Source organism: Heterocephalus glaber, unplaced genomic scaffold, assembly GCF_053883595.1.
Source record: "Heterocephalus glaber isolate CG9 unplaced genomic scaffold, H.glaber_assembly_v1.0 deba00000621, whole genome shotgun sequence".
NCBI lineage: Eukaryota > Metazoa > Chordata > Mammalia > Rodentia > Bathyergidae > Heterocephalus > Heterocephalus glaber.
Window position 1 is genome coordinate 29,959,942 of NW_028258153.1, and position 26,413 is coordinate 29,986,354.

At 44.3% G+C, this 26,413-nt stretch overlaps 2 protein-coding genes across 7 annotated transcripts in view; one reads left to right on the plus strand and one right to left on the minus strand.

The window, feature by feature from the left end:
• The window catches only part of Agk (acylglycerol kinase), a 93,518-nt gene extending 92,170 nt beyond the window's left edge, over nucleotides 1-1,348 (plus strand). For all 6 annotated transcript variants that reach the window (XM_004851293.4, XM_087206324.1, XM_004851295.4 and 3 more), the window contains one exon: nucleotides 116-1,348. In XM_004851293.4, coding sequence (XP_004851350.1) covers nucleotides 116-253 — 138 coding nt within the window. In that variant the 3' untranslated portion in view covers nucleotides 254-1,348. The remainder of the gene's footprint in view (nucleotides 1-115) is intronic.
• Nucleotides 1,349-2,776: 1,428 nt separating this feature from the next.
• Nucleotides 2,777-26,413, minus strand: part of Dennd11 (DENN domain containing 11) — a 44,147-nt gene continuing 20,510 nt past the window's right edge. The window contains exons 4-9 of the mRNA XM_004851296.3: nucleotides 18,170-18,323; nucleotides 12,732-12,870; nucleotides 11,581-11,712; nucleotides 11,283-11,433; nucleotides 10,690-10,758; nucleotides 2,777-8,509 (exon numbers count right to left, since the gene is read on the minus strand). Coding sequence (XP_004851353.1) covers nucleotides 8,314-8,509; nucleotides 10,690-10,758; nucleotides 11,283-11,433; nucleotides 11,581-11,712; nucleotides 12,732-12,870; nucleotides 18,170-18,323 — 841 coding nt within the window. The 3' untranslated portion in view covers nucleotides 2,777-8,313. The remainder of the gene's footprint in view (nucleotides 8,510-10,689; nucleotides 10,759-11,282; nucleotides 11,434-11,580; nucleotides 11,713-12,731; nucleotides 12,871-18,169; nucleotides 18,324-26,413) is intronic.

Here is a 26,413-nt window from a genome sequence, read left to right on the forward strand (position 1 = left end):
TTTCACCAATAGGAGAGCTGGATGTTTCTAGAACCAGTACAGTGCATGTCACAGCACCAGGAGCTCTCCGAGTGGACAGTGCCCCCTCTAACACCCAACACCCTCTTCTCCACAGGGCAGCAGGGGCTCTTTCAGCATCGACAGTGAGGAGTATGAGGCGATGCCTGTGGAGGTGAAGCTGCTTCCCAGGAAGCTGCAGTTCTTCTGTGACCCCCGGAAGCGAGAGCAACTGCTGCAGAGCCCAGCCCAGTGAGCAGAGGCGAGGGCGTTCCCAGACTGCACTTCAGGCCAGCTGTGGGACCAAAAGGGAACAGAGGATCCCAAGGGCATTTTCATGGCAAGTTACCCTGTCTTCCCCCAGCGGTGCTGTCCAAGTGTGCCCTGCCACCGTGTGCACATGCTTCATTTCCATGTGACAGTCCATCCCTCCTCCTGACTTTCCTCAGGCTGGGAACTTTGTTGCCTCCACAGTGGAGAGCAGGGTCCTGGGCCTGCTTAGGCTCCCCTACCCCCGCTGTGTCCTGTGACCGTCCTAGGGCTTCCCCAGCTTCTCTGCCCCTGCCGGGACTCCTTTCTGAGTGCTGCTGCTCTGAGTTTCGGTGCTTATCTAGCTCTTGTTCCAGTTTTGTCCTCCATCCAACAGCAAATGTGAGGTTGTTTCAACTATGGTTAAAATATTGTCAAATATTTTTTTTAAAGCAATGTTTTTGTGTGCATGAGAACCTTCCCGGTGCAATGCATGTCGAAAACTAAGGGGCCCGCACCAAACCCCTCATCTGCCATGGGGCCCATGACTCTCCCCAGGGGAGTTTGAAAAGGGCCCCTCAACTTGAAGTGTTTTAAAGCAGAGCTCCACAAATGCTGTCTTCCCAAAAAGTATTGCGAAAAGTCATGTATTCTCACATCTGTGTCTACATCTTTCATGGGAAGTTAAATAGTTGCCAATATGTACTTTCTAAAGTTGTGTAAATATTGATGTTTTAAAATAATCTGTTACGTCACCCTTCTAAACATCCAGTGTAAACACCACAGCAATTGGAATCCTTCATTCTTTAGTCAAAAATTTTTTCTCCCTGTGGGTGTATTTCCATACTGCATTCAGCAAAAGAATCTGTTACTGTAATTGTTATGTAATTGGAAAAAGTATTAATTTTTGATAACTAAAAACATGTTAGTATGTTCTTTATCCTAATGAGTTCATTTACTCAATATATATTTTGGATGGGGGTTTCAACATCAATTATATTCCTTTTTTTGTTCTGAGCACTAAGTGAATGGGAAGAGAAAGCATTCTAACCATGTCATATAGTTCTTTGAATTCCTTTTGAATTAAATGGCAAAAAGCGCAGTGTTCTGTCATCAAAAGTTAATTTTCCACTAACTTGATTAGATCTTCCATTACCAAGGATTTGCCCGGTCACTGGAATCATTTATTTTCAATACTGCCATTGACATTTTCCTTTGAAGTTCTCCTCTAGAGAGCCTTGCCATCTAGAGGGTGGACAGGACCCTTGCCTTTCTCTGTGAAGGGCAGAGTTAGGAGGGAGAGAGAGAGATCATCTTAGCCACAAGCTCTCCTCAGAAAGATCATTTTAAATACAGGGTACATAAACCCAGGTGTCCTCTGCAGAGTGAAGACCAGTGTTTTAATACATTATGTAACAGCTACAGAAAGCCCATTCATAATTCATAAGCATCGCAAAACACAAGCTATTTACCAGATGCTTAGAGGTGATATTAAAAGGTCTGCAAAGCTCTGCTTTAGCAAAAAAAAAAAAAAAAACACCAAAAAAAACAAGTGAGTCTAAACACCAGTAAAGGATCACCCAGCCCATGCCTCCCATGGAGGGCAAGAGGATGCTGTCCTATAAAAACTAATATATTGTGGTTCCATAACTGCAAGGAGATCCAGCACACAATCTGCCTTCTCTTAGTGTTTCCAGTGATTATAACCAAAGTGATGTGTGTGGCCAGGGAACATTTAATCCACATTAAGAATTCTGCTCACTTATAAATATGCTTTGTTTTGATTTTTGCTTTGACTCAGACTACTTCCTGGGTGGACTTGGTTTCCTCACTGACTTCCTCTGTCCTTCCACACAGTACCCACATGAGAGCCAGCTTGTCAGCCAACCTGCGGGCTCAGCTGTGCAAAAGAGAACGGGGTTCCTTCCTCTTTGGTACAAACATTTTGGCAGATTAATTTCACTCAAAGGCTACAGTTATTTCTACTGAAAGTACTTTCTATAAAATAGTTTAACATAAAACTTTTTCCTTTGCTCCAGTTACAATGACTGAGGGCCAGTGCTTTACACACGCAACAGTCACATCAGTTCTCACAAGCACCCCGCCCTCAGGAAATACATGGTCACGCACCTCAGAGAAGGCACCTGGCTTTGCACACTGGCCATTTGGTTTGACATCCAGCAGCGGTAGCAGCTGACTCTACATTGGTTTAAATAATTAACTCCAAACAGGTTAAAAGTGGAAACCAAGTTTAGGCTGTATGTACTCACATCTATACTCTGTAGAGACTTGGTCAGATTCTGGGAAACAAAAGGGCTTTTCCTAAAAGTCGCCTGATGTGATTGAGGGTGCGCAGCCCTGGCTCTTCTGCTGCAGTATCCTCAGCTCTGGCTTCCGGTACCTGGAGAGTGTCCAGACAGCAGCGGCTCCTGGCTCCCTGGCCACCTCCGTCTGGCCCCGGGCTGTAGCCCTCATGCCTTCCTACCCCAGCCCACATTCTTGGGCTAGGCCAGTGGTCACAGCACACAGGTTCATGTTAAAATGTGCACTTTAATTGTAAAAATTGGTTTCTGTAAATGTATCAACCTCTCTGCACACCACTTGATTCAGCTATATACAGATATGATATACACAGGTATGAATTGTACCACAGAACAAGATCAGGCTGAGAAACATTTAGTCTCAGGAATTAAACCCAGCTTTTTTCAGGCCTTTATGTTACCACTGAAAACAAAGTATCTTTCTGATTTCATCACATGAGGTAAAAACTTGAAACAAAAGTAGGTTCAGTTTTTCTTATTGCTGTAATTCTTAGGCTGGGGTATTACTCAAAATAGGGTTTTTACATTTAAGGCAACAGAGAACTATACTGATCCTAACTTGGAAAACCTAGGAAAACAGGTTTGCCAAGGTTACCATGATTTTTTAGGAAAAGTTTCTATCCCAGATTATACAAAAATTTAGTCAACAAGCTTTGGGTAAAGGAAGTTCGCTTTGTGTCTTCTCTGAGCCCCTGAAGTCCTTGTCCAGGCTGTTCAGAAAGAAGCACAGTGTCTGGAGCATGTCCTTTTGGGGACGTGCTAGACTCATTTCTCTTAATGCCTCTCAGTATTTTTTTTGTACTTTATCTTTGGTTGATTTACCCAAAGAAAGGAATTTTCACTCTAATGTTAAATCTGTTTGCAACCAGCTAACTCAGTTACCTGTGTGTGGATTTTTCATTTTGTGTACCATCTCTGGCCAATTTATAATGCCTTACCATACCCCCACCCCCCATACCCCTACTGTCCCCAGAAAGCAAGGTGCCTTCTGTAGTAAAGAGAAGTCACACCTATCTACTATAGTATTAAATAAACCTTCTGAATTTAGGTCACACTACTTCTAAAAGCCCATGTTATACTGAAATTCTACAATAAATTCTAAAAAAGTGGAACCAGGGATTTATTTTTCCATCTTCATTTCTCTACAGAGTACTAGAAAATTCCTCTTCCCTTTCCACATTTGTAGCTTTTCTTGCTTCTAAATTCCAGCTCCCAAAATGAATTAAAGTGCCATTTATAAGACGACCTCCAATTCCCATCTCTCTCCAGTTGACTGAGAACCTGGTAATCAGAGCCATCCCATGTACCCTCTTCTGTCCTACAGGTCTCCTTAAGGCTGGGTAACTGCTGTGTGTCCTCCTTCCTGGACTGTCATGTTCACCTCCTGGAGTGCTGCGAAGACCACACAGTACAATGTCCTTATTCACTCTGAACATTTACATTGTAAAGCTTGTAAGGTCTCAGCCACCACCAAATTACAAAAGGGCCCATTTCTTCTAGGATTATAGTTCTGAATTTCCTTCCACTTTAACATCTTGATACTCAGTTCATCACATAGCAACACTGATATAAAAATAAACTTCCATTTCTTCTAAAAAAATTGACTTAATTCACAGTTAGCCTTTTCCCACCATACTTGGTGCTCTAGTAGGTCCTGGGAACAGAGGTATATTAGCAATCAAAATGGGGTATGAAAAAGTCCGTGACTTGGGAGTAAAAGCAGCCCTGCACTCCTCCGCTCCTGCTACCTGAATCAGAAAAGGGTTTTCCTGAAATGGGAAGAGATGGGACTGGGCCTGCTGAGGTGAGCCTGTGGCTCTCAGGATTCTCACCCAGGGTGTAACTGAGGAATGGGGAGGGGAGAGGAAGCCCAGACATCCGGGATTCCAAACTTGCCACCCTAGAACCTCATGGACACCCAAGCCTGTGGAGGGATTCTTGGTCTCCATAGTACTTTTTTTTGCCTGTTTTCAAACTCTTCCCCACTCTAGGACAAGGTCACTGTTTTCATCCATCCACTCCCTTGGTTGTGCAGTTTCAAAGGGAAATACACAGTTCCTAACCTCCCTGCCTCTTCTTGGAGGTTAATATCCTGCTACAAAAAAGTTAATTCATTATCACCCTTTACAAAAAGTTCCCTGAAGGCCTCAGTGGAAAAGTGAATAATTTCACTTTTTATTGTGTTAGGAGAGCTTCCAGTGTATCAAGACAAAATAGCAAGTTCACCCTCCTGGCCACCAGAATGCAAACAATGATTTACCTATGGGTTAATTTACCTTTTATCTTCTAGCTAAAATGCCATAGGTAGTTACACAATAAACAAATCTTCACGTAGCATTTGGTACCATCTGCACCTGGGTGCTCCTTTTACCTTTCCCATCTTGATTTTCATCTGGTTTATAACAAACACTGATGCAGTTGTAATTCCTAGGCTAAATCACTTCTGTCCATATGGCAATGAAGTAGGCTGCCCTCCCCTGGCCAGATGGAAGAAGAGGTCCCAGAATGGATGGTGGGCATGGGAAGCAGACGGCTTCCAACTCACTGTACTGGTAACTGAGGACTCACAGGCCCCAGGGGGACACTGACATCAGAACAGGTCCACACCAGGCTAAGGAAGGCTCCATGTTCAAAGCCAAAGCTGATGCTAAGCAATGATTTGGTGTATACTTTTAAGACTGGTAGGAGATAAGCCTTACTATTTCTGACTCCTTCTGGAGAAAGAGTCCTAGGCCAGGCAACAACTGGCCATTGCCCCAAAGGCTGAGTATTTGCAGCTGCTGAGCCTTACAAAATTAAAAACATCCACTTTAACAGGGCTTTGTCATAGTCAACACGGACACTGACAAATCCTGGCTGCCAGTTCCCATACAGATTCTTGCCACCAGCAGTCTCCTCTAACTCAGGGATGTGTGGGCAGACCCCGGGTCACAGGTTGGCAAGTGTTCTGGGTGAGCACATCCTTTGAAGTGTGGCACAAAGATGGGGACTAAGCCCGCTTGGGCAAGGGCGAGATGAGGGCTACCTGCCTTGTGGGAAGACTCACACCGAAAGCTCCCAGCCCAGCTCCCACAGGTCAGCGTGAGAATAATGCTTGCTCTTGGCGAGCTCACAGGCCCGTCAAGGACATTCCCCCACTTCTTTCCAACAAAGGCAAATGACCTTTCTGCAAATATTTCAAGAGTGACAAAAAAGTGGGTCCAGGTGGCATCTAGATTCTACTGTCCTACAGAGAGATTCCTAACACTTCACAAACAAACCCTTTATGGGGACTGGCAGCAAGTGGCACTGGGTTGTGCCTGCTGGCTCTGCTGTGGGGAGCACAGCCTGGTACTAAGCGAGGCTTCAAAGGGTGACCTCAGAAGCCAGAGGCTTCTCGGCCCAGGCAGACATCTCGGGATGTGAACAGTGCGGCACAGGATGGTGAAGAGCTAACACACGCAGTTCAGCCAAGCAGAGGCTCTGCACCAGATTTCTGGTCTTGGATGGAAGGAAGCTGGCAAAGCAGGGGAGGACTGAGGGAGAAGTTCTGTTCTGGGTCAGCTGAGCCCAGCCCTGCAGTCCCTCAAGCATGAAGGACACAGACAGGTGACAAGATAGCTGCCTGGTTAAAAGGCACCCACACACCCAGACTCACCACTTAAAGGAAAACCCAGGAACGTCTTTGTTACCCTTGCTGTCATGACATCAGCATGTCTGAGCTCACAGCAGAAGAGCACAGGAAACAAGTGTCCACATGCAGAAGGCCTTGGGGTAGAGGGGCTTGGTAACAGGGTCCTTCTAGCAGATCTCCCGGCTCTAGAGAAAGAGGGTCTGCCTGGGTTCCCCAGGAGAATCAGGCCCTTCCTTTCACCCCCATCCCTGTCTTCAGCCACCCACCCCTAACTTAAAAACCCTGAACCTAGATACCACTACAAGTATCCATTACTTGACCCAAGTGAGCAAGCCCTCCTCAGCCTTGTGAAGGCAGAAGAGTATTTGCCCATAAAGGGAAAAACCGTGACACTTCAGCGGCTAAACACAAATGTGTTTTCTTTAGTAAAGGTGTTACTGGAATGATGTCTAAACTCACACTGCACAGGAGTGTATTAGTTGTACAGTTCACAGTTCAATACCCAAAATTATTTATATATTTACATAAGAGGTGTACCTTGCTTAATCAGTGTTTCTTTGCATTTCCACACATGAATTTCTTCACTCTTGAATTCTGTACCAAGGAGCCGCAGTGAAAATACTTTTGAATTAAGTAAGAACTTGAAACAAGCCATGTAAGACATGTGATCCATTCGTTTGAAGGTTATTTCTCTCTGCTGTGTAATTAGCCTGGCTTGGGCACAGACAGTGGGTACACTGATGGCTACTCCAATAACAAGAGCCAGGCAGGAAAGAGGAAGGGGAAGAGATTATTTGTGTTGTTTTTTTTTTGGTACCGGGGATCAAACTTGGGACCTTGCGCTTGAGAGGCAGGTGCTGGAACCACTGAGCTAAATCCCCGGCCCAGAAGAGATTATTTGTTACCAATAACCCAGGGTCCCAATCCTAAACTCTACTCATGGGAGCCGGCTTTCAGACCATGGTTACCACCTACCCTCTGACCTCACCTTGCAGTCAGCGAATAACCCAGCTCAAGAGAACGGGTGGGTGACTACAGTACCCACCCCAGACAAAAAGCATTTCACTGGAAAGCAGGTAACAACACTGTGGACCCTTGGATTCCTGACCACTTTCCTGTGGGAAGGCACTGCTTGACTTTCTAACAAATCCATTAGGTTAGGACCCAGTTACTTAACCCAAGGAATGTTGCCTCTGCCTCAGAGAAGCGTGTGAGAGCTGCACATGTACACAGTCCTGTTAACACAGCATGCTCTAGCCTCTGAGTCAACTGGCTCAACCAGGTCCTGGCTAGACTTTCCAGTTCCAGGGGATCTATCTGGTCCAAAGGAGCTGCTTTCAGTGCCCCCAGGGAATCCTCATCAAAGTGGAGAAACTCAGTTCTTCTGCAGCCCCCCTGAGCATCCACTGTGCCACCCCCTGCAGATACCCAGGTTACTAAACTATAAAATCAATTTACTCACATGCTGCAGGGCCTAGCCCTTAGGATTCACCAGTCCCTTGCAAGTGGAGGGGATTCACAGGAAGAACATTACACTGAGTGGCCAATGGTCACTACCTTTGCAAAGCTCATATTTGGGGTCAGAAACATCCTTTTGTCCCTCAGTGGTCCCTTCTCAAGTGAACAGAGAAGACACAGACGTGCCCTATTGACAAGAAAGGGGGATTTGATCCCAAGGCTACTACTGACTCCTTGAACCTGATGACCTTGAAAGGTCATCTGGGTTTCTGCCTTTGGGCAGATGAATATCTAAGGCCACACAGGACAGATGTTTGTCATATTCCTGAATGCATAAGAGTCAAAGCCAGGCTTTCTGGGAGTCCACCCTAAAGTTTCCAGAGCTTGGCTCACTCCTAGGGACAAACCTTCTAAGACCAAACCCAAAGACCAGCCGCTCTGGGAGACAACGTAGATTCCCATGTGCTAGCAAAGCAGGCTGCAAAACCAAGGCCGTCTTGCCTTACCTCTAGACAAGAAGGGGAGGAAGGAAACTGCAAAAATCACATTTGTTGGGAAGTATAAACCATCTTCCTTTGTGTCAACTGAATTAAAAACCAGGCTGACGGGACCTGGAGTGTGCTCCTGGCTGCAGTCATCTCACGTGAGTGGCTCACCAATCCCGTGTCACTCTTCCTATGGGCAACAAGGGTTGTCAATGACCAGCATGACATCAATGCCGTAGGCCTCCAGCAGGTCCATAAGAAAGCTCCGGTCCCCCTGCGGGTCCAGGCCCATGCCGCGGGCATGTTCTGCTGTCAGAGTTTTATCCTGACTGGCGGATACCTCCAACAGAGTCTGAAATATCCGGTTGTTTTGCTCTAGGAAAAACCTACATGTGCAAGACAGGAAAGGGAGGGAAGGAAAGACAAAGAGCTCACCAGATAATCCACTAAAGAGCCACCCAATCTATACAGTTTTGTTTAGTATCCTCTTTTTTTTTTTTTTTTAAGAACTGGGATTGAACCTAGGGCCTTTTAAAAAAATTTTTATCAATACATGTGTGTAGCACATAATGATTATACTCATTGTGGGGAGTGGTACATGTACAGAACACATCTTAGTCTTTTTATTCCCCTCCTTTGCCTCCCCTTTCTGTTTCTTGATCCCTTTCCCATTTGAAAGGGATCTATCTCCCTGTTTCCTAGCTATATCCCCAGCTCTCTTTATCTATCTATCTGAGACCGGATTTCACTAAAATTGCCCAGGCTGGGCTCTAATTTGAAATCATCCTGCCTCAGCTTCCCAGAGCACTGGGATTACAGGTGTGTGCCACCATGCCTGGTTTAATATTCTTTTGAATGGCTTCAAAGATAAAAATCTTTTAAAAGGAGAAAATGGTAAAAGTTATGTAGTTATTAAAGTCATACTAAGGTTAGCAAAGAAGCCATCTGGCATTAAGCACAAACTGGAGAAATCTCTGAGCACAATGTTTGACTGCCAACAGTTTGTTTTCCTATAAGCAGTAGCTTCCTAGAGGTTTGAACACAGCTTTAGGGAGAGGGCCCTACATACTGCTTTCCTCTTCTGCTTAGTCATCAGGGAGGAGAAAGTTACAACCACAGAGCCTGGTACTGTGGTTCTGAGGTCAAGTGGGAAACTGAAACACACCTCTCAAAGCTTGGGTAGGAGCCTCCCCAGAGAACAAGGGGCTGTGCTCTGCTCCTAGGCCACTGCAGACAGCCAGGGGCTGACATTCCACACAGAAGGGGGCGCTCAGTAGACTGGGGCAGCCACAGGCAATGCAGAAACCAGCAGTGCTGGGAGACAGGGTGAAGGAGAAAGGGAGGCCAGCCATGGCCACCGAGATAACACAGCCTGCTGTGTCCCTGGGTGTCCATTCTTTGATGGCTCTTGGGGTGGCAGTGTTGTGCACAGAGCAAGGATTAAAAGTCACAGGTCCAAAGAACTGCAGGATAGCCATGTGCTATCTAGTCTTTTTTTTTTTTTTTTTTTTTTTTGTACCTGGGATCGAGCTCAGGACCTTCCACTTGCAAGGCAGGCGCCGGAATCACTGAGCTAAATCCCCGGCCCAGCCTGTGCTATCTAAGCCATGCTGCTCAGAGCTCCTGGGAAGGGCAGAAGTGCCTAGTCCCTTGAATGGCTCTCGGTGCCCAGAATTTCAGATCAACTCATGACGAGACTATGGCTCTGCACTGTTCCTGGACATCTGCATGTCTACACTGCATGTGTGCATGAGGTAGGATGGTGTGAGAACCAGGACATGTCCATAGTGCTAAGCCAGGAATGGTCTCTAGTGCAAGCATTGCCAACTGATCCCAGCACGTAGGGCAGGAAGAGCAAACAGGAAGCTGGGAGCCTGGCCTCTGTTTCAGTTACAATTCTGTGTGTATACAGAACCATTTCACATGGCTGCTTACAAATGAAACCAGTGAGGTGCAAAGGCACAGGGCCCTGCCCCGACCACCAAGAGATTCCGTTCAACTTCTTAGGCTATCCCATAATACTCAGTGCAAGGAACTGTTCTATTTGGAGGAAGCAATTCTGAGATGTCCCCAAGGGACAGAGCGAGCTTCTACGTGGTAGCCATCCTCAACACCCAAGAGCACACACTGGGCTCGTGTTTTCTCTCAATGACCTGCCCCTGCCTCTTTCCTCAACTCCTCTGGGTCCCGCCTACTGGCCTTCTGGGGCTCAGGTTGCCTCTGCAAGGAGCCCAGCTCTGGCAGCAATAAAGGACATCCCTAGCTGGGTGTAGTGCCACATGCTAGTAATCCAGCACTCTGGGAGGCTGAGGTAGGAGGACAGCAAATTCAAGCCCATCCTGGGCAACTCAGCAAGACCCTAAGTCAAAACAAAAAATACAAAAAGGGCTGGGGATGTAGCTCAGTGCTAAGACCCTGGTTCAATCCCCAGTATTGCAGGGGGTTAAAAAAGAAAAAAAGGCCATCCCTGAACTGCAGCGGGTGACACTGGAGGGACCTGGGTCATCCAAAGGAGTTGGTGCTGAAGGGATCCTCAGCCCCACAGCCCCTGCGTGGGCTGACTCACAGCACAAAGAGGTCCTCTTCACAAGGGTTGTAGTCTTCCTCAACCTCCTGGGAGTACAACAACATCTGCCTGTCAGAAAGGAGATCACTGTCAGGTGCAGTACAGCTACAGGACCCCAGACACAGGCCTGGCAATGCAATGGGTTTCACCCGACGGGAAGCAGCATCAGTCAGGGCAGGTCCCCGCAGCAAGTCAGGGAGAGAGGGGCCAGCAAAGAAATTAAAGGGCATGGGTGGACTCAAAACCCTGGGGTCACGGCCAGCTTTGCCCCTGGGAACCTCAGGCAAGTGACCATCTTTCTTAATTGTCCACTGACTGGGTATGTCAATGGAACCAGTTACCTCACAGGACATGCAGACCATCGAGAATCACGTGAGATTCTGGCAGAAAGAAATCACGCACATGCATCTCCCTCCCCGCTTTGGGCCCTGTGCAGGGAGCCCGGCGCCTCTTCGTTTCTATCTCCCAGCCAGCATGTGCACCTCGGGGAAGCACCGTGAGAAGAGCAGCAGGACAGGCTGCAAGGAGACCCCCAGGGAAGCCCAAGAAGAGCAGGCACTCTGACCCCTGGCTGTGCCCGCATGCAGCCCCACCTCTGCTCGTTGAGCCGCCGGTACTTCTCCCTGTCGGCACTGTTGATCTTCAGCAGGGGCTGCAGGTGGTCGTGGTGGGTCTTCACATTCTGGTTATCCACGTAGACATCGTACAGCTCCTGCTTCTCCTCGAATATCTTCTCTGTGGTGCCTGTGGAACCCAGGATGAAGGGGGCAAGAAGCCTGAGGGGTCACTGGGGGGCGGGCTGGACCCCACAGGGGCCAAGAAGGTCAGGAGCCCAGGTCTGGGGGAGGGGCTCAAACACAGGGTCAGGAGGATGGAGGGCTCCATACTCACAGGCCACATAGGACACCTCCACCTCTAGGCTCTCAATGTCGGCCACATTCACATAGAAGAAGGGCTTGGACTCGGGGATGGCGCCCCCAATGCCCGGCAGCGAGACATTAGCCAGGCAGCAGCAGCAGTACACTGTGGGGAGCGAGGAGGTGAGAGGAGAGACTGCCACGCCGTGCCCTCACCCACCAGAGCCTGCTGGTCTGCAAGGAAGCTGCTACAGTTTGGGTGTGGTCTGTCTACCCCAAAACTCCGGCTGAGGCCTGCTTTCATGTACAATGGTGCTGAGAGGCAGTGGGGCCTTACAAAGGACTTTAATTATGGGGCCTCCAGCTGCATGAAGGGATGAAAGCGATTCTGAGGAGAGCGGGTCAGCTATCCTTAAGCAGGGTCTTCTAGAGCAAAGCTGGAACTTCCTCCCTCTCTCCTCTTCCTGTCCCTCTCCTACACATGCCAGCTTCTGCTCTTCCACCATGAGGCCATGAGCCAGAAGCTGAGCAGATACTGACACCATTCTCTTGGACTTCCAGAGCATGAACCAAATAAACCTCTTTCTTTATGAATCCCTCAGCTGCAGGCATTTTATCACAATAACAGGAAGTGGACTAATCCAGAAGCTATGGAGGACTCTGCTTTGTGCCCCCTAGAATGCCAGTGACCCCAACCTGGTGGCCCTGCCATCCATCCTTGCCATCCATACTTCTCCCTTTGTCTCCTCACCCTTCATAATCTTCACAACCCAATCACACCAGTTGTGTCCAGTTTATCTTCTTAAATTTTTCCAGAATCCATCTTCTCTGCTTTAATCCTGATCCAGCTCTCACCAAGTTACCAATGTGTCCTCCAATCCACTTTTTCCCTTGCTTGCACACCAAGACCCCACCTTCTAAAATACAAATCCAGGGCCAGGGATTTAGCTCAGTGGTTCTGCCGCCTGCCTCGCAAGCACAAGGTCCCAAGTTGGATCCCCGGTACGAAAAAAATGAAAAATAAATAAATAAAATAAAATACAAATCCAATCAGGTCACTGCCGGGCTTAAATACTCGATCCCCTTGATATGGCCCAAATTCTTCCAAACTTGGTGAAGAAGGAAAGACTCGGGCAATTTCTGTTCTGGGAACTTAGGAAGAGCCTGACTGTGGCTTTTGCTTACCTCTATAGCACACAATGCCCACAGGTGGGGGAGAAAATATCAAAATACGCTTCCGGAGTAAGGCAAATTTCCAGAGGATGAGGATCTGCTCTCCAAAGAACTTAATAAACTGAGACATGCAGCCAGCTGGGTGTGTGATCTGAAAGCACAAAAAGGGAGAGGGGGGAAGGTGGGAAGAGCTTGTTAGAAATATCACTGTACGGCCAGGAATTTAGCTCAGTGGTTCTGCCGCCTGCCTCGCAAGCATAAGGACCCAAGGTCGATCCCCGGTACCAAAAAAAAAAGAAATGTCACTGTAAAAACTATTCAGTGTAGCTATGTGCTGAACTGACACACCCACCCCCTAAAACCCCCAAAACCAAAAAAACAACAAAAACAACTACAAACAGATGCACTAAGGGATGGATACTTTGTACAAAATGTTTGTCACTTTACGTCTTATCTTTAAAACTGGGTTTCTATGATGCAAAAGATCTGTGGTACACTGAAGTTTGGGTTTAAGTATCATTAACTCCTTTAGAGAAAGAGATACAGAGGAAACAAAGCTGAATTTAATTCTTTTAACAACCAGAAATAAAGGTATGTCTGAAGAAACAGCCTCACTGACAAGTCACTTCCAACACTTCACTGGGCACTGTGAGGAGTAAAACGGGGCGCAGTCTTGGATTAGATAGCCACAGAAACAGGAACTTCTGCACACCACCTGGGATCAGGCAGGCAAGACCCACAGGGCCTCCCAGCCCAGCCCTGCCACACTCCAACTTTAACCAACTTCTTACCAAGGCCAACTGCAGAGGCTGCCAACCCCCGGGGCTGCCTTCCAGGCGGGAGACCCTTGGGGATAAGAGCATAAGCTCAAGGAATTCCAATCCGGACCCTGCCATTTACTAACAGGGAGCTCAAGAGAAGCTAAGCTCAATTTTCTAGTTCGCTTTTCTCATCTGTAAATTGGGGAGAGCATTACCTATGGCTAGAATGAGACAAAACAGGAAATATTTAGCAGCTAAGAAGAGCCCATATGTGGTGACCACTAATGTCACTGACAAAACAGAGGCTTCAAACCAGGTGCCTTGGAAGTGTTTCAGAAAGTCATGTCCATGCTCAAGTGTCAAAAGTTAAGAGCGGTCACCTCCTACCAGGGATACAGGCAAGAACAGTTCCGAAGAGCAGTGGCCCTACTAAGGCCGCATGGGGGTTTAATGATGGAGAAGGCTGGGGGACCACACAGCAACCTGAGGCAGCTTCTAGGCTCTGCCAGTCCAGACCAGGGCTGCCGTCAGCCCTCTGAAGCTGCACCTGGACCACCTGAGAGAGCATGTTCCTGTCCAAGGCACTGACCCTGAACTGATGCCATTCACTTGCCCAGTGCCAGGAGAAAGGCCACCCCACCCTGAACACGCCTGCCTGGGACCTCCTTTGGTCTATTCCTTTCTCCCTGTATCCCAGATCACCAAGCGACTTAGCCTGGTCAGATCCTCCAATCACTATCTCTCATCAAATCAACCAGAAGCCAGACAGGAAGGAGCCAGAGCACGACCCATTTTCCCATGCCTCCCTGAGCTGTATTCAAGCCCTAATCATGTGTCCCACTGCGAGGTGGCCCGGCAGGGTCAGTACCGGTGTCTTGGGCCTAGAAATCCTAGACTCAATGAATGATCTTTAATCAGTTCTGACCTCATTTACAGGTTCATTCATGGACACATGTGTCCTGCTATGGCTAGATCTAAAATGTGCCCTAAAATCTGTTCAGAGGTGGGTGACTGGATCATGGGGGTGCTATCAGGTGCTTTCATGCATCAGTGGCTTGATCCACTGATGAGTTCACAGCTAAACATGTATTCATAGCTAAGTGGGGCCTGGTTGGAAAAGTTCCGTCATTGCAGATGTAACTTCGGAGGGCACACCTCTCTCCCTAGGCCTGCCTTTCTCTGCTTTCTGGGTGCCATGAGGTGAGCAGCTGTTCTCTGCCAGGCCCTTTCACCATGCCATTCTGCCCTGGGGCCAGCTAACCATGGACTGAAACCCCTGAAACTGTGAGCCAATATAAACCTCCGCTAAGTTGCGACTATTAGGTATTTTGTCCCAGTGAGGAGAAAGTAACTAAAACATATGCGCCCATTCAAGAAGTATCTCTTAAGTGCTTACTTTATGCCAAAGCACCAAGTATTCTACTTCAAACAATGAACAAAAAACACCCAGTCCCTGCCTTCATATAGTTATAGGAGAAACAGAGAAGCAATTAGAATCCAGCCTGGTGAGTGTGGGAGATGGACAGGAGGGGTGGGGATGGACAGTTGGCAGGGGCCTGATTCCATTCTGGGAAGATGGATACTTCCTGGACATCTGAGCTTCAACATAAAGCACGAAGCTGTGGACAGACCAGCACAAACATGGGCCTGGAGATTAGGAGGGAACTGCCACTTCCTGTAAGCTGCCAGCAGTTCAGGTGACTTTCACAGCTGTCACCTTCCTCTGGGGCCTTCCTTTTTCATACAAGCAAGCACAGCCCCTACTCCATACTTTATCTTGCCCTCGGGCCACATGTGCATTCATAATCTAGTGTACATCCATTCTTGTTTCTCAGTGTTCATTCATGCATGTTTGAGTACCCCTATCTGTATCTATACCTGAGACTGTGATTAAGTGTGATCATATCATTTTCTGCATGACCTGGCCGACCTTCCCTGTCAATTTCTTGTGCCCTAATTCATTATTCACAATGGCTTCTTGCTCTATGGGGATCCTAGTTTTCTCTCTCTCTGAACGGTGTGGAATTAAACATTCTTACACACATATCACCTCAGTGGTTTTTTTTTTTTGGTACCGGGGATCGAACTCTGGTCCTTGCGCTTGTGCAGCAGGCGGCGAAACCACTGAGCTAAATCCCGGGCCCTGGCCTCAGTGGTTTTATAGATAGGGTAGATCCCAAGGAGTGAGATAACTGAAACAAAACAAACATACACTTTTAATTTTACTATGTTGGCATGTTGTTTTTTTATAAAGACCATACATACTTATATTTGCAACCTACTCAAGTACCTTTTTCCCTGTATCTCCTAGTATAGGTATGTTAATGAGCCGCCCTTGACACGGGAAAAGCATTTGGCAATTTTCCTTTTTCTCTTTTTGAACGTCCTTCCTGGCCTCCATGGGTGAGGAATCCAGAAACATTTGGCAGATGCTGGTCATCTTCCTCTGGGTTTGAAGACAGCCCAGAAGCAATTTTGCTCAGAATGACGAGTGAGACGCAGACTGACAACTTTCAGATCAATACAAGCCTCGTATTCCCTGAACCAAACTCTGACCATTTCTTGTCCTCTCTTAGCCAATACCAGGGGGTTGAGAAATCTGCAGATTGCATTTCCTGGACTCCCATGCCAACTGGCTGCCTGTTCATTTCCTCTAATGGAAGTCAATGAGTGCAGGCTGGAAGGCAGGAGGAAGGGAGGAGTTCTCCTTAGTCTCTACCTCCTGTTGGTATTGCGCTAACAGGAGAGGACTCCTGGCTCCAGCTTGCAGCTTTTCTCAGCCCTCTCAGCACAAGCTGATCCATGCCTGAAAGGCACCAGCATCGGAAGCCCAGTGCCTCCCCAGAGATCCAAGCTTGAGCTAGCAGTGTTCCCCCATCCAAGTTCCCATGGTACCGATAATGACTCCTCTCCCCCTTTGCCACCCTGGCTCTGAGTGTGGCAGGTAGCCTCGAAGATAGCCCTAATGATTCACCCACTTAAGTGTTTACAACCTCATACACTTCCTGCTTCCTCTTGAGTAATTTGCTCCTAACCAAAATAATACGGCTGCATTGCAGACATTACTTCGATTAGGTTACAAAAAATTCTGATTTACATCCAGTTAGCAGGATTGTCTCTCTTGCTGGTTTTGATGAAGCAAAGCTGCCAGATTAGAGAGACTCACATGGCTAAGAACTGAGGTGGCCTCCAACCACCACTAGGGTGCTGAGGCCTTCATTTAATCTAATCCTGCCAATGAGCTTAGAAGTAGATATTTCCCTGGCTAAGCCTTCCAATGAGGCTTCAACCCTGGCTGACACCTTGACTGCAGTCTGATGAAAGACCATGAAGCGGCAGGCCCGGATGAGACATGCCTGGACTCCTCACTCACAGAGCCTGACAGATAAGAAATACGTACTATTTTAAGCTTATAATCTCGGTGTGATTTGTTATGCAGCAACAGATATCTAATACTGGGTGGCATACATATCCCTGTGTGCTCCGCTGGTCTTCTAAGTTCCATATTACTTATTCCCTATATTAAATTAGTTTCAAATACCTATCACGGTCTCTGTTTTCCTGATAAGACCCTACTTATCACTTAGGGTTCAAATTCTATGGTCTAGTATTTAAGGTTCTCTCCAATTTGATTCCACCCTATTTTTTGAGTCTTTTCTCTTACAGTCAGGTTGCATGAAAATGTAATCTTAAATGAGTTCACTCATGACTCATAAATGTGTCTTGTGCTTTCCTTTGTCCACGTCTCTGCAAAGGCAGTGAAGTAAGGCAAAGAGCAATGAGCACTGGCTTTGGCACACACTTTGTGTTTAAATCCTGGCTCTGTGAAGCAAGTCAGTAAGCCTTTATGAGCCTCCATTGCTTTACCTGAAAAACAAGGAAGGAAAAAAAAATTTTTAAGAGTGTTGTAACAGGTACAGATAAAGAGCTAGCATATTGCCTAGCTCAGAGAAGGCACTCAGAAAGCAGCAGACCATGCCTTTTACTACTGCACATGCCTTCCCTCAGTCTGGACTCAGCATCCTTCACTTTCCATTGAACCAAATACAAACTTCAAAGATCAACTCCTTTCAAGATGCTTTCTCCCTTAGACTCATGCATAATTTCTCTCCCAGGGGAGCCCTAACTTTCCATTGAAATATCTTATGACCAGCCACAGGGGAAGGAGAAGGAAGAGAAACAGAAGATTCATGTTCTTAGTGACCTTTGTATCCTTCCAACATCTAATGCTTGGGCAGTGTTTTGTTAACTTTAAACAAACATATTCTAGTACCAAAAGCAAAATGCTACAGAAAATCTACAAAATAAATTATCAAAAATGCCGGAACTAAGAAATATCTTACTTGTTCATCAAATTCTTCATCTTTAGTTCAAATGTCTAGATGTATAATACTGAACCAATCAATAGAATAAAATCCATCTTTTCCCTTCTAGCAGTTCCACACAACCAGCCTGCCTATGATATGTGGCGTGGCACTATAATTATAGAAGTGTCTAGCAAACAGACTATTTAAGGCAACTCACCTTATATATTAAATAAACCCAAATGCTTATGTTACAACCCAGTTCAATCAGAAGCAGGCTTTGTGCATGAGCCCCAGATAGAAATCCCTTATCAAGGAAAGCTTAATCTATAACCACTATTCCAGACATGAGTCCAGCACCATGGAAGGGTGAAGCTGACCTCACCTTCATCTCGGGATACATGCAGCGGTGGACGGAAGGCAGCCAGTAGACAGGGGGCAGGCTGCTGCCTCTCCCAGGTCCTGCATGGAGCACGCCTTTCTTGTCTTCATAGAACGCAGCCAGATGAGAATAATGTCCCGGTGTCTCCAGCTGGTGCCTGACAACACACATACCCAGCGCGTGCACAGTGAGAATGGCTCTGGCTGAGCGCCACAGTTCACTCCTGCACCCCCACTGCTAGAGGGTTCATCAGAAGATCTGCACTTTGAGGCTGCCTTGGAGCCTCCCTTTATGTTACAGAACATCCTTCATGTTAGCCCAACATGAGTATTGCATTCTCTTTCTCATGGGAACACACACAAAATTAGCAGGCTGTGACTAATGTCTATTGTTTTTCAGCAAGGTAAACTAAAGATCATGTGTTGCTTCCCAGAGATTGGCTGTTTTCTGTAAGAAAGGATAACTTGGGTAACTACAAATTCCCTGGTCAATTCTTTGTGTCAAACTCATACTTGCTCTCTTTGTTGTTATAAAACAGCAGCGAGAAGTTTATGCCTCATATCCCAAATAAAGTACTGTCCTGAAAGAGTTAAAGACATCATATTACAGTGATACATGCATACCCATGATTACAGCAGCACAATTCATAATAGCTAAATCTTGGAAGCAGCTTATATGTCCATCAATAGATGAAAGGTACAGAAAATGTGGTATTTACACACATTGAAGTACTACTCTATCATAAAGAAAAAAACCAGTCATTTGTAGGAAAATGGATGACCTTGAGACCATGTTAAGTGAAATAAATCAAACTCACAAGCTGAATATCACATGGTTTCTTTTATATGAGAAACTCAAATTATAAATAAAGATCAAAATAAAAGATAATATAAAGAGGGGAAACAGAACAATTCTCAGATGGGAAGGGGCTCAAGACATGCAGGGAGAAGGGAGGGAGGGGAAGGGAAAGGGGAAGAAGAGAGAATAAAGATGTGTCATGTGTAGGTACCACCTCCACACAAGGAATGTGTACACTATGTACTGCAAACAGTCATGACTGGAGGTCACAGAGACCATAATCTCCCATCGAGTAGTAAAGAAATGAAACACAGCAAATGTTTTCTCCTCCCATCTTGGTCCTGTCCTCTACACAGATCAGAAGCCCTGTCAACTGACCCTCAAATCAAGAAAGTGGCACTGAGTTCCTACCCCATTGTACAACGCAGAATTCTGTTTCCAAGTCAAAGTACGAAGATGAACAAAGATGTCGGGGCTTAAATTTTGTCCCCACCACAAAAAAAGGTGGAATCTTAACCCCTAGTACCTCAGAATGTGACCTTACTTGGATAGACTTTAGAGAGGTAATCAAATTAAAAATGAGGGCACTGGAGTGAGGCCCAATCCAGTATGAAGACTTACAGAAAAGGAGGATGAAGGCAGGGTTTGAGAGGATGCATCAACAAGTCAAGGAGCACAGAAGACTGCCAGCAAACACTGGAACCCAGGCCAGCAGCAGGGGGCAGATTCTTCTTCACCCAACCCCGCTGACACCTTGGTTTCAGCCTTCAAATCTCTAGAACTGTGAAAAGGTAAGTTTCTGTTGTTCTAAGCCACCCAGTGTCTGGTACTTTGTTATGCAGTCCCAGCAAATAAAACGCCCCAATCCCTTTTAGCTCATTTTTATTTTCTTAGTGTCTTACAATTTCCGTAGAATAATGAAAAAGAAGCAAAATATGGCCTCCCTGAGCAAAGGAAAGGCATTCCTAATTATGACTGGCCCAGAACAAGTGATTTAAAAAAGGCCATTATCTGCCAGCAGCCCCCACCAACCTGCTGTGGCTTACTCTAAAATATAACACAAACTGTTCAGAATCAAGATGTCACTGACCGTTGTCGGGGATTTAGCTCAGTGGTTTCACCGCCTGCTGCGCAAGCGCAAGGACCTGAGTTCAATCCCCAGTACCAAAAAAAAGATGTCACTGACCAACTAGTAGCCAGGTGTTTTCCAAACACCACTCCAGAGTGATGTCAGACAATGGCAAGAGACTTTCGGGCAAAATTATATTTTAGAAAGAGAGAGTAAAAGAGCTTAACAACACTATATTTAAAAAATGATTGATAAAATAAGTTCCTCTCTCTGAGACAGCTAATTCCAGGCTTCCCACACATTTTGTTTTAAGCTTTGCACAAAAAGGTAGCCATGTGATTCAATAATAAGTGACCACAGGGAGTGCTTATGATCACTTGGAAATCCTCAGTGGCTAAGCTGCCTCTGGCTATTCTGAGAGAATGACAGAGAGGATGACAGATTTCTGACCTTCTTCAAGGATGTAGGTCAAATTAAAGGCAATGTGATAAATAGAAACTCACAGACAATAACTTCAAAGATATTTTCATTATAATCAATTGTCCCCCCCACCCGCAAAAAAAGTACTGAGAATCTCTATTCTCTATGTTGAAAGGGCTGAATCAAGGGTAATTTGTTTAACACTTTTTCATTTCCTAGGCTTACCGTTTGATTTGCTGCTCAACTTTCTTTTCTGTTTAACTACTGTATTTAGAGCAGGAATCTACAGAAAAGCTCACTTAAGAGTAATGTAAACAAAAAAGCTCCCATTAGGACTCTGATAGCTTCTCTCTGATGAGAAAGAACAAGGCAAAAATATGCAATACAGAACATGAACAGAGAGACATAAATATAAATTGGCACTTCCCAGATGAACGCTAAACAACCATTGTGTGAAAACCTCAGAATGTAACCATACTGTAGATTCTGCAATAAGCAAGACTGATCATCAAACCACAATAATGTAACCCAAAAAGTAATGAAGCAAGGCTGACAGTGCTGGAAGATAAGCTGGATTTTAAAGATGATATAAAAGAAGACCCTTCCGGTGTGATTATCTGTAAGGACATACAGATTAAGAAATCAGGAGGGCAGAGAGGATCTTGGCCTCCTGGAGCCCCACTGCATCCAACCCATGCCCCGCCCACCCACGACCAGCCAGCAGGGGAGGACTTCCACCAGCTGAGGGGTGCACTGCTCCATCCCGCCCTCGCCCCGCCCCCCCAGCCACCAGTTTAGCCTCTCAGGCACTTGCAGGCCCCCCCCACACACACACCTCTGGCCTCCTGGCTGTGCCTCTACCTGGTTCCACACTACAGAGGCACAGAGGATCATAAAGGCCATTTTCTGAGCTCCAAAAGATAAAGCAGATGTGAACAACAGAAAGAGGGCCTCTCAGGCTCCTTGATGAAAATTGAAGCCCACTGGAAAAGTGCAGAAAATCTCTGCAATAAAGGCACACCAGACCAACGTATAGGTAATTTGGAGGGATCATCACCTCCCATTGGAACCTGGACTATCTTCAGGGGATGGGCAGCTGGAACCTGCAACAGAACCTTGCAGAATTCAACCCTGCAGGAGGACAGGGAGCTCAACTTGGAACTTGCAGCCAGAAATCAGCCTGAATCTCACAGGTCTGCTACTGGCTTGCTGAGACTCATTGACTTATATCTGCACACGGCTGCCCACATTGTCTATTGTGACAGCGGAGACACACCTTGAAGGAGGCCCTCCATTTTTATTTTTTATTTGTTATTTTCAAAATTATTGTTTTGCTCTTATTTTTAATTTTTAATTTTTTTTCTACTCTTCAAATTTTTATTTTTCTCACCTTTTTTCTTCCTTTTTTCTTTCACCCTCTCTGTCACTCTCTAGTTCTCTCGCTGTCCCACACTGTTCTTCTCCCTTGTTCCTGTTCTGGCCCTAATTCGGATTTCTTCATTTTTTCTTTTTTTTCCTTCACTCGACTGTCATTAGTTTTAAAAGAAAGTAAATACAGTTTCTAGCCTCCCTATTGCTGTTAGGCTGTTCTGTTCTTTGTTCTTTCATTCTGTCTTTTCCTCTTGTCTTCAACAGTTTTTAGAGTTTGTACGATCTTCCTTGTGTCCTCTGGCCTCACTGCCAACCTTCTCCAACTCCTTCTACCTATCTATTCCTCCCTCTCTCAACTCCTTCTCTAACCCTTCTAAGGGTAAAGTTGCTATATTAAAGAGTTTATTCACTATAAACCTATGTTGAGTTTGTCCTCAATTTTGATTTAATTCACACAGTTAAAGGCGATAGATTAATAACTACCACAAATTGTCATTTTCTAAACTGTGCTTGATGCTATGGTGTTGCTGATTGTATCACTTGGGCTAAGGTGCTGTGATTGATCTAGTCAGTGGTCCTTCCTGGTATAATGAAAATGAGATGGCCTCAGAGTCATTAGAGACTCAAAACCTGAAGACCAGCTATATCTGGAAGACACCTCTGAGAAGCAATCATTCCATAAGGGTTCTAAATACAAGCAACAAAGATACTTACAATAAGCAATTTTGAAGTATCAACCCAGGAATTAAACCAAGGACAGCACCAAAAACAAAAATGAGAAGATATTTAAGCAAGGCAAAAACTCAGACTTCCATCCCACCGAAAGCAAATTCTCGGGGAAACGAGGTGGAAAAGTCTGATAATCAACCACATGGACACCTTGAACTGACAGCACAGGAAGTAACAAAACAGATGAATGAGGCTCTAGAAAAATTCAGAACAGAAATAATTTTCCGGTGGGCCAGGGATTTAGCTCTGTGGTTTCGCCGCATGCTTTGTAAGCTCAAGGACCCAAGTTCAATCCCCGGTACCAAAAAAAAAAAAAAAGAAATAATTTTCCAGATAACTACAGAGGTGGTGAGAAGAGTGAAAGACATGATTAAAGGCTCTAGAACAGAAACAGATAAAAAAACAGATGAGCTCAGAACCATGCTAGAAGCCATGAATGCCCAGCATAAGAAAGAAATGGAAACCATGATCGCCCAAAATAGGAAAGAAATGGAATCCATGAAACAGATTCAAACAGATATTCAGGAGATTAAAAACTCCACTGAAAGTATTCACAGCAGATTAAGGGAATGTGAAGATAGGATATCAGATATAAAAGACACGATTGAGGTTAATGACCATGAAAACAGAGATTTCTTAAAAATAGTAAGGGACCACAAGAAATCAATCCAGCAGCTGCTGGATGATCCAAAGAAGAATAACAGAAGACTGATAGGAGTCCAGGAAAAAGCAGGAGAAAGTACAATTGACATTAAAAAAACTGTTCACAGAAGTAATAGTAGAAAACTTCCCAGACAGAGGTAGAGAACTGGACATACAAATAAGTGAGGCATATAGAAATCCAACTAGCCACATCAAAAAAAAAATCTACACCTAGACATATAATAGTCAAGATCCCAGAAACACAACAGAAGAACAAAATCCTATAAGGAGTTAGAGATAAGAAACAAATCACCTACAAAGGAAAGCCCATCAGAATCACAGCAGACTTCTCAACACAAACCTTCAAGTCAAGGAGAGCCTGGAGTGAAGTATTTCAAGCCCTAAAGGAAAATAACTTCCAACCTAGACTATTGTATCTGGCAAAATTATCTTTCAAAATCCATGGGGAAATTAGATACTTCCACGACAAAGAATACCTGAGAAATTTCATGAACACCAAACCAGCACTCCAAACAATTCTAAACAATATCCTAGAAAAAGACAATGAAGGTCACAACTCCAGGAGGCCCAACAGAGCAAAGCCACCAGGCAAGACAAGAAACTAAACGGAAAGGGGGAAAAATAAAAAATAAAAGAGCCAACAACAATAAAACATCATGACAAGGATGAGTCAATATCTATCAATTATAACCAACAATGTTAATGGCCTCAATTTACCAATCAAAAGAAACAGATTGACAGAATGGATTAAGAAGCAAAACCCAACAATATGCTGTATACAAGAAATACACCTAACTCAAAAAGAAATTCACAGACTGAAAGTGAAAGGATGGAAAACAGTTCTCCATGTGACAGGAAACCAGAAAAAAGCAGGGGTAGCTATCTTATTGGCAAAGTAGATTTCAAACCAAAACTAATTAAGAGAGACAAAGATGGTCACTACATCCTTGTGAAGGGAACAATCCAAGAGGAAGAGATGACAATCCTAAATATATATGCACCAAATACGAATGCCCCCAACTATATCAGACAAATATTAATGGACATGAAAAACCAAATAAGCACTAATATAATAGTGGGGGAACTCAACACCCCTCTATCACAAATAGATCATCTAGACAAAAAATAACAACAAAATCCTAGAACTGAACCAAGCTATTGAACAAATGGACTTAATAGATGTCTACAGAGTGTTCCACCCCACAAAATCAGAAAATACATTCCTTTTGGCTGCACACAGGTCATTCTCCAAAACAGACTTCATACTAGCTCACAGGACTTGTTTAAGTAAATGTAAAAGAACTGGAGTTACTCCCTGTATATTATCAGACCATAGTGCAATAAAACTGGAGATCAATAATAAAAGAAACTGAAAAACCCATTAAAAAGCATGGAAATGCTCGTGTTTACAGTGGCAAAAAGCAAAACAAAACAACTTCAAAATTCAGTATTTAAATAAGTTATGGTATAACTATGCTGACATGCTGTGAAAACTACCAAAACAATGTTAAAGACTTTGATGATGTAGTTAAAGGTTAATATGCCTTATTAAAAAAATTTAGGTATGGGCCAGGGATTTAGCTCAGTGGTGCCACCGCCTGCCTTGCAAGCGCAAGGTCCTGAGTTCAATCCTCAGTACCAAAAAAAAAAAAAAAAATCAGGTATGAAATGACATCCATAATCCTTTTTAAAAAAGTAATATGCATATATAATTTACACATGGTCAAAAGACGAGGACATGCAATAGTGTTAACAGTAGATATGCCTGAGATCATGTTTCTTCTCCTTTGAATTTTCTCTATTTTTCAAGTTCCTGACAGTAACTGCAGTATATGTTCATTTTATATTTAGTCTTTCAAAAATTTTCATTATAGAAATTTTCAAACATACTCAGAAAAGTAAAAAAAAGAATGAAGCCCATGTATTCTTATTCAGCTTCAAAAATAATCGCTATTTGAGCAATATGGTCACATCTACACCCTGTCCCCTATCACTTTTTTTTTCTTAAGTATTTCAAAGAAGATTCTACATCATAATATTTTATCCATATACTTTGGTATATATCACTAACTGATAAAGTATATTTAAAAAATTACCAACACCATACCATTATCTCACCATTTTAATAATATCTTAATAAAAAGTTAATACCCAGTCACATTCAAATTATACCCATTGTTCGCAAAATGACATTTTATAGTTCCTTTGTTTGGATCAAAATCTAAACAAAGTCCAAAAATGTAAGTATCATTACATGTCTTAGATCCTTTTTGTTCATGTACAGCCCCTCTTCTCTTTTCTATTTTTTTAAACTAGGAAGTAGTTGTCCAATATCTTTTGATAATTAAGAAATTATCATAAAAAGAGCTCTCTAGAGAGATATTAAAGGTAAGAGCTATAGATAAAGCACTCTAAGTCTGGAGAATCAGAAGTCAGAATGAATATAAAACATAGATTAGGGGTAGCAGAATCAAGTCTAGTTTATTTACACAAAAGGCATTGCTCAGGCAAGTATTATGCCTGCCCAGACCTGGTTCTGTTCTTCACGTTCTACCTCACAAGCCTGTTCTCTCAAGTTACCTCTGGTCCTCTTTAATCACCAAGCTGGAAAACCTTTCTTACTATGATTCCAAATCTAAAAGCCATAAAAAGATTACTGAATTCAAAGAAGAAAAACATGTATACAACAGAAAGGTAATGCTAAAAGACAAATGACAAAGTAGGAAATAATTTTCAATTTGTATCACAAAGAACACATTTCCTTATTATACAGAAAACTCTTAGAAATAAGAAAAGGCCAACAAGAACAACAAAATGTATGTAGCAAAGTCTAGAAACAGCTGACAAAAATAAAATGCAAATGACCCGAACATATATAAAGATGCTCACTTCACTTAAAATAAGAGAAATGACAATTAAAAATATACTAATGTGCTATTTTTTTATCCATCAGAATGCCAAAAGTCCAAAACTTTTATTTTTGTGTTGGCAGTGTGATGAAGCAGGCATTCTCCTGCATTAGTGTGGAACATGCAAAATGGTTCACCCTCTATGGAAAATAATTGGACAATGTTTATTAAAATTACAAATACATACCCTTTAAACAACCAATTTCATTTCTGGAAATTTAACATATACATACATATATATATATATATATACATATATATATACACACACACACACACACACACACA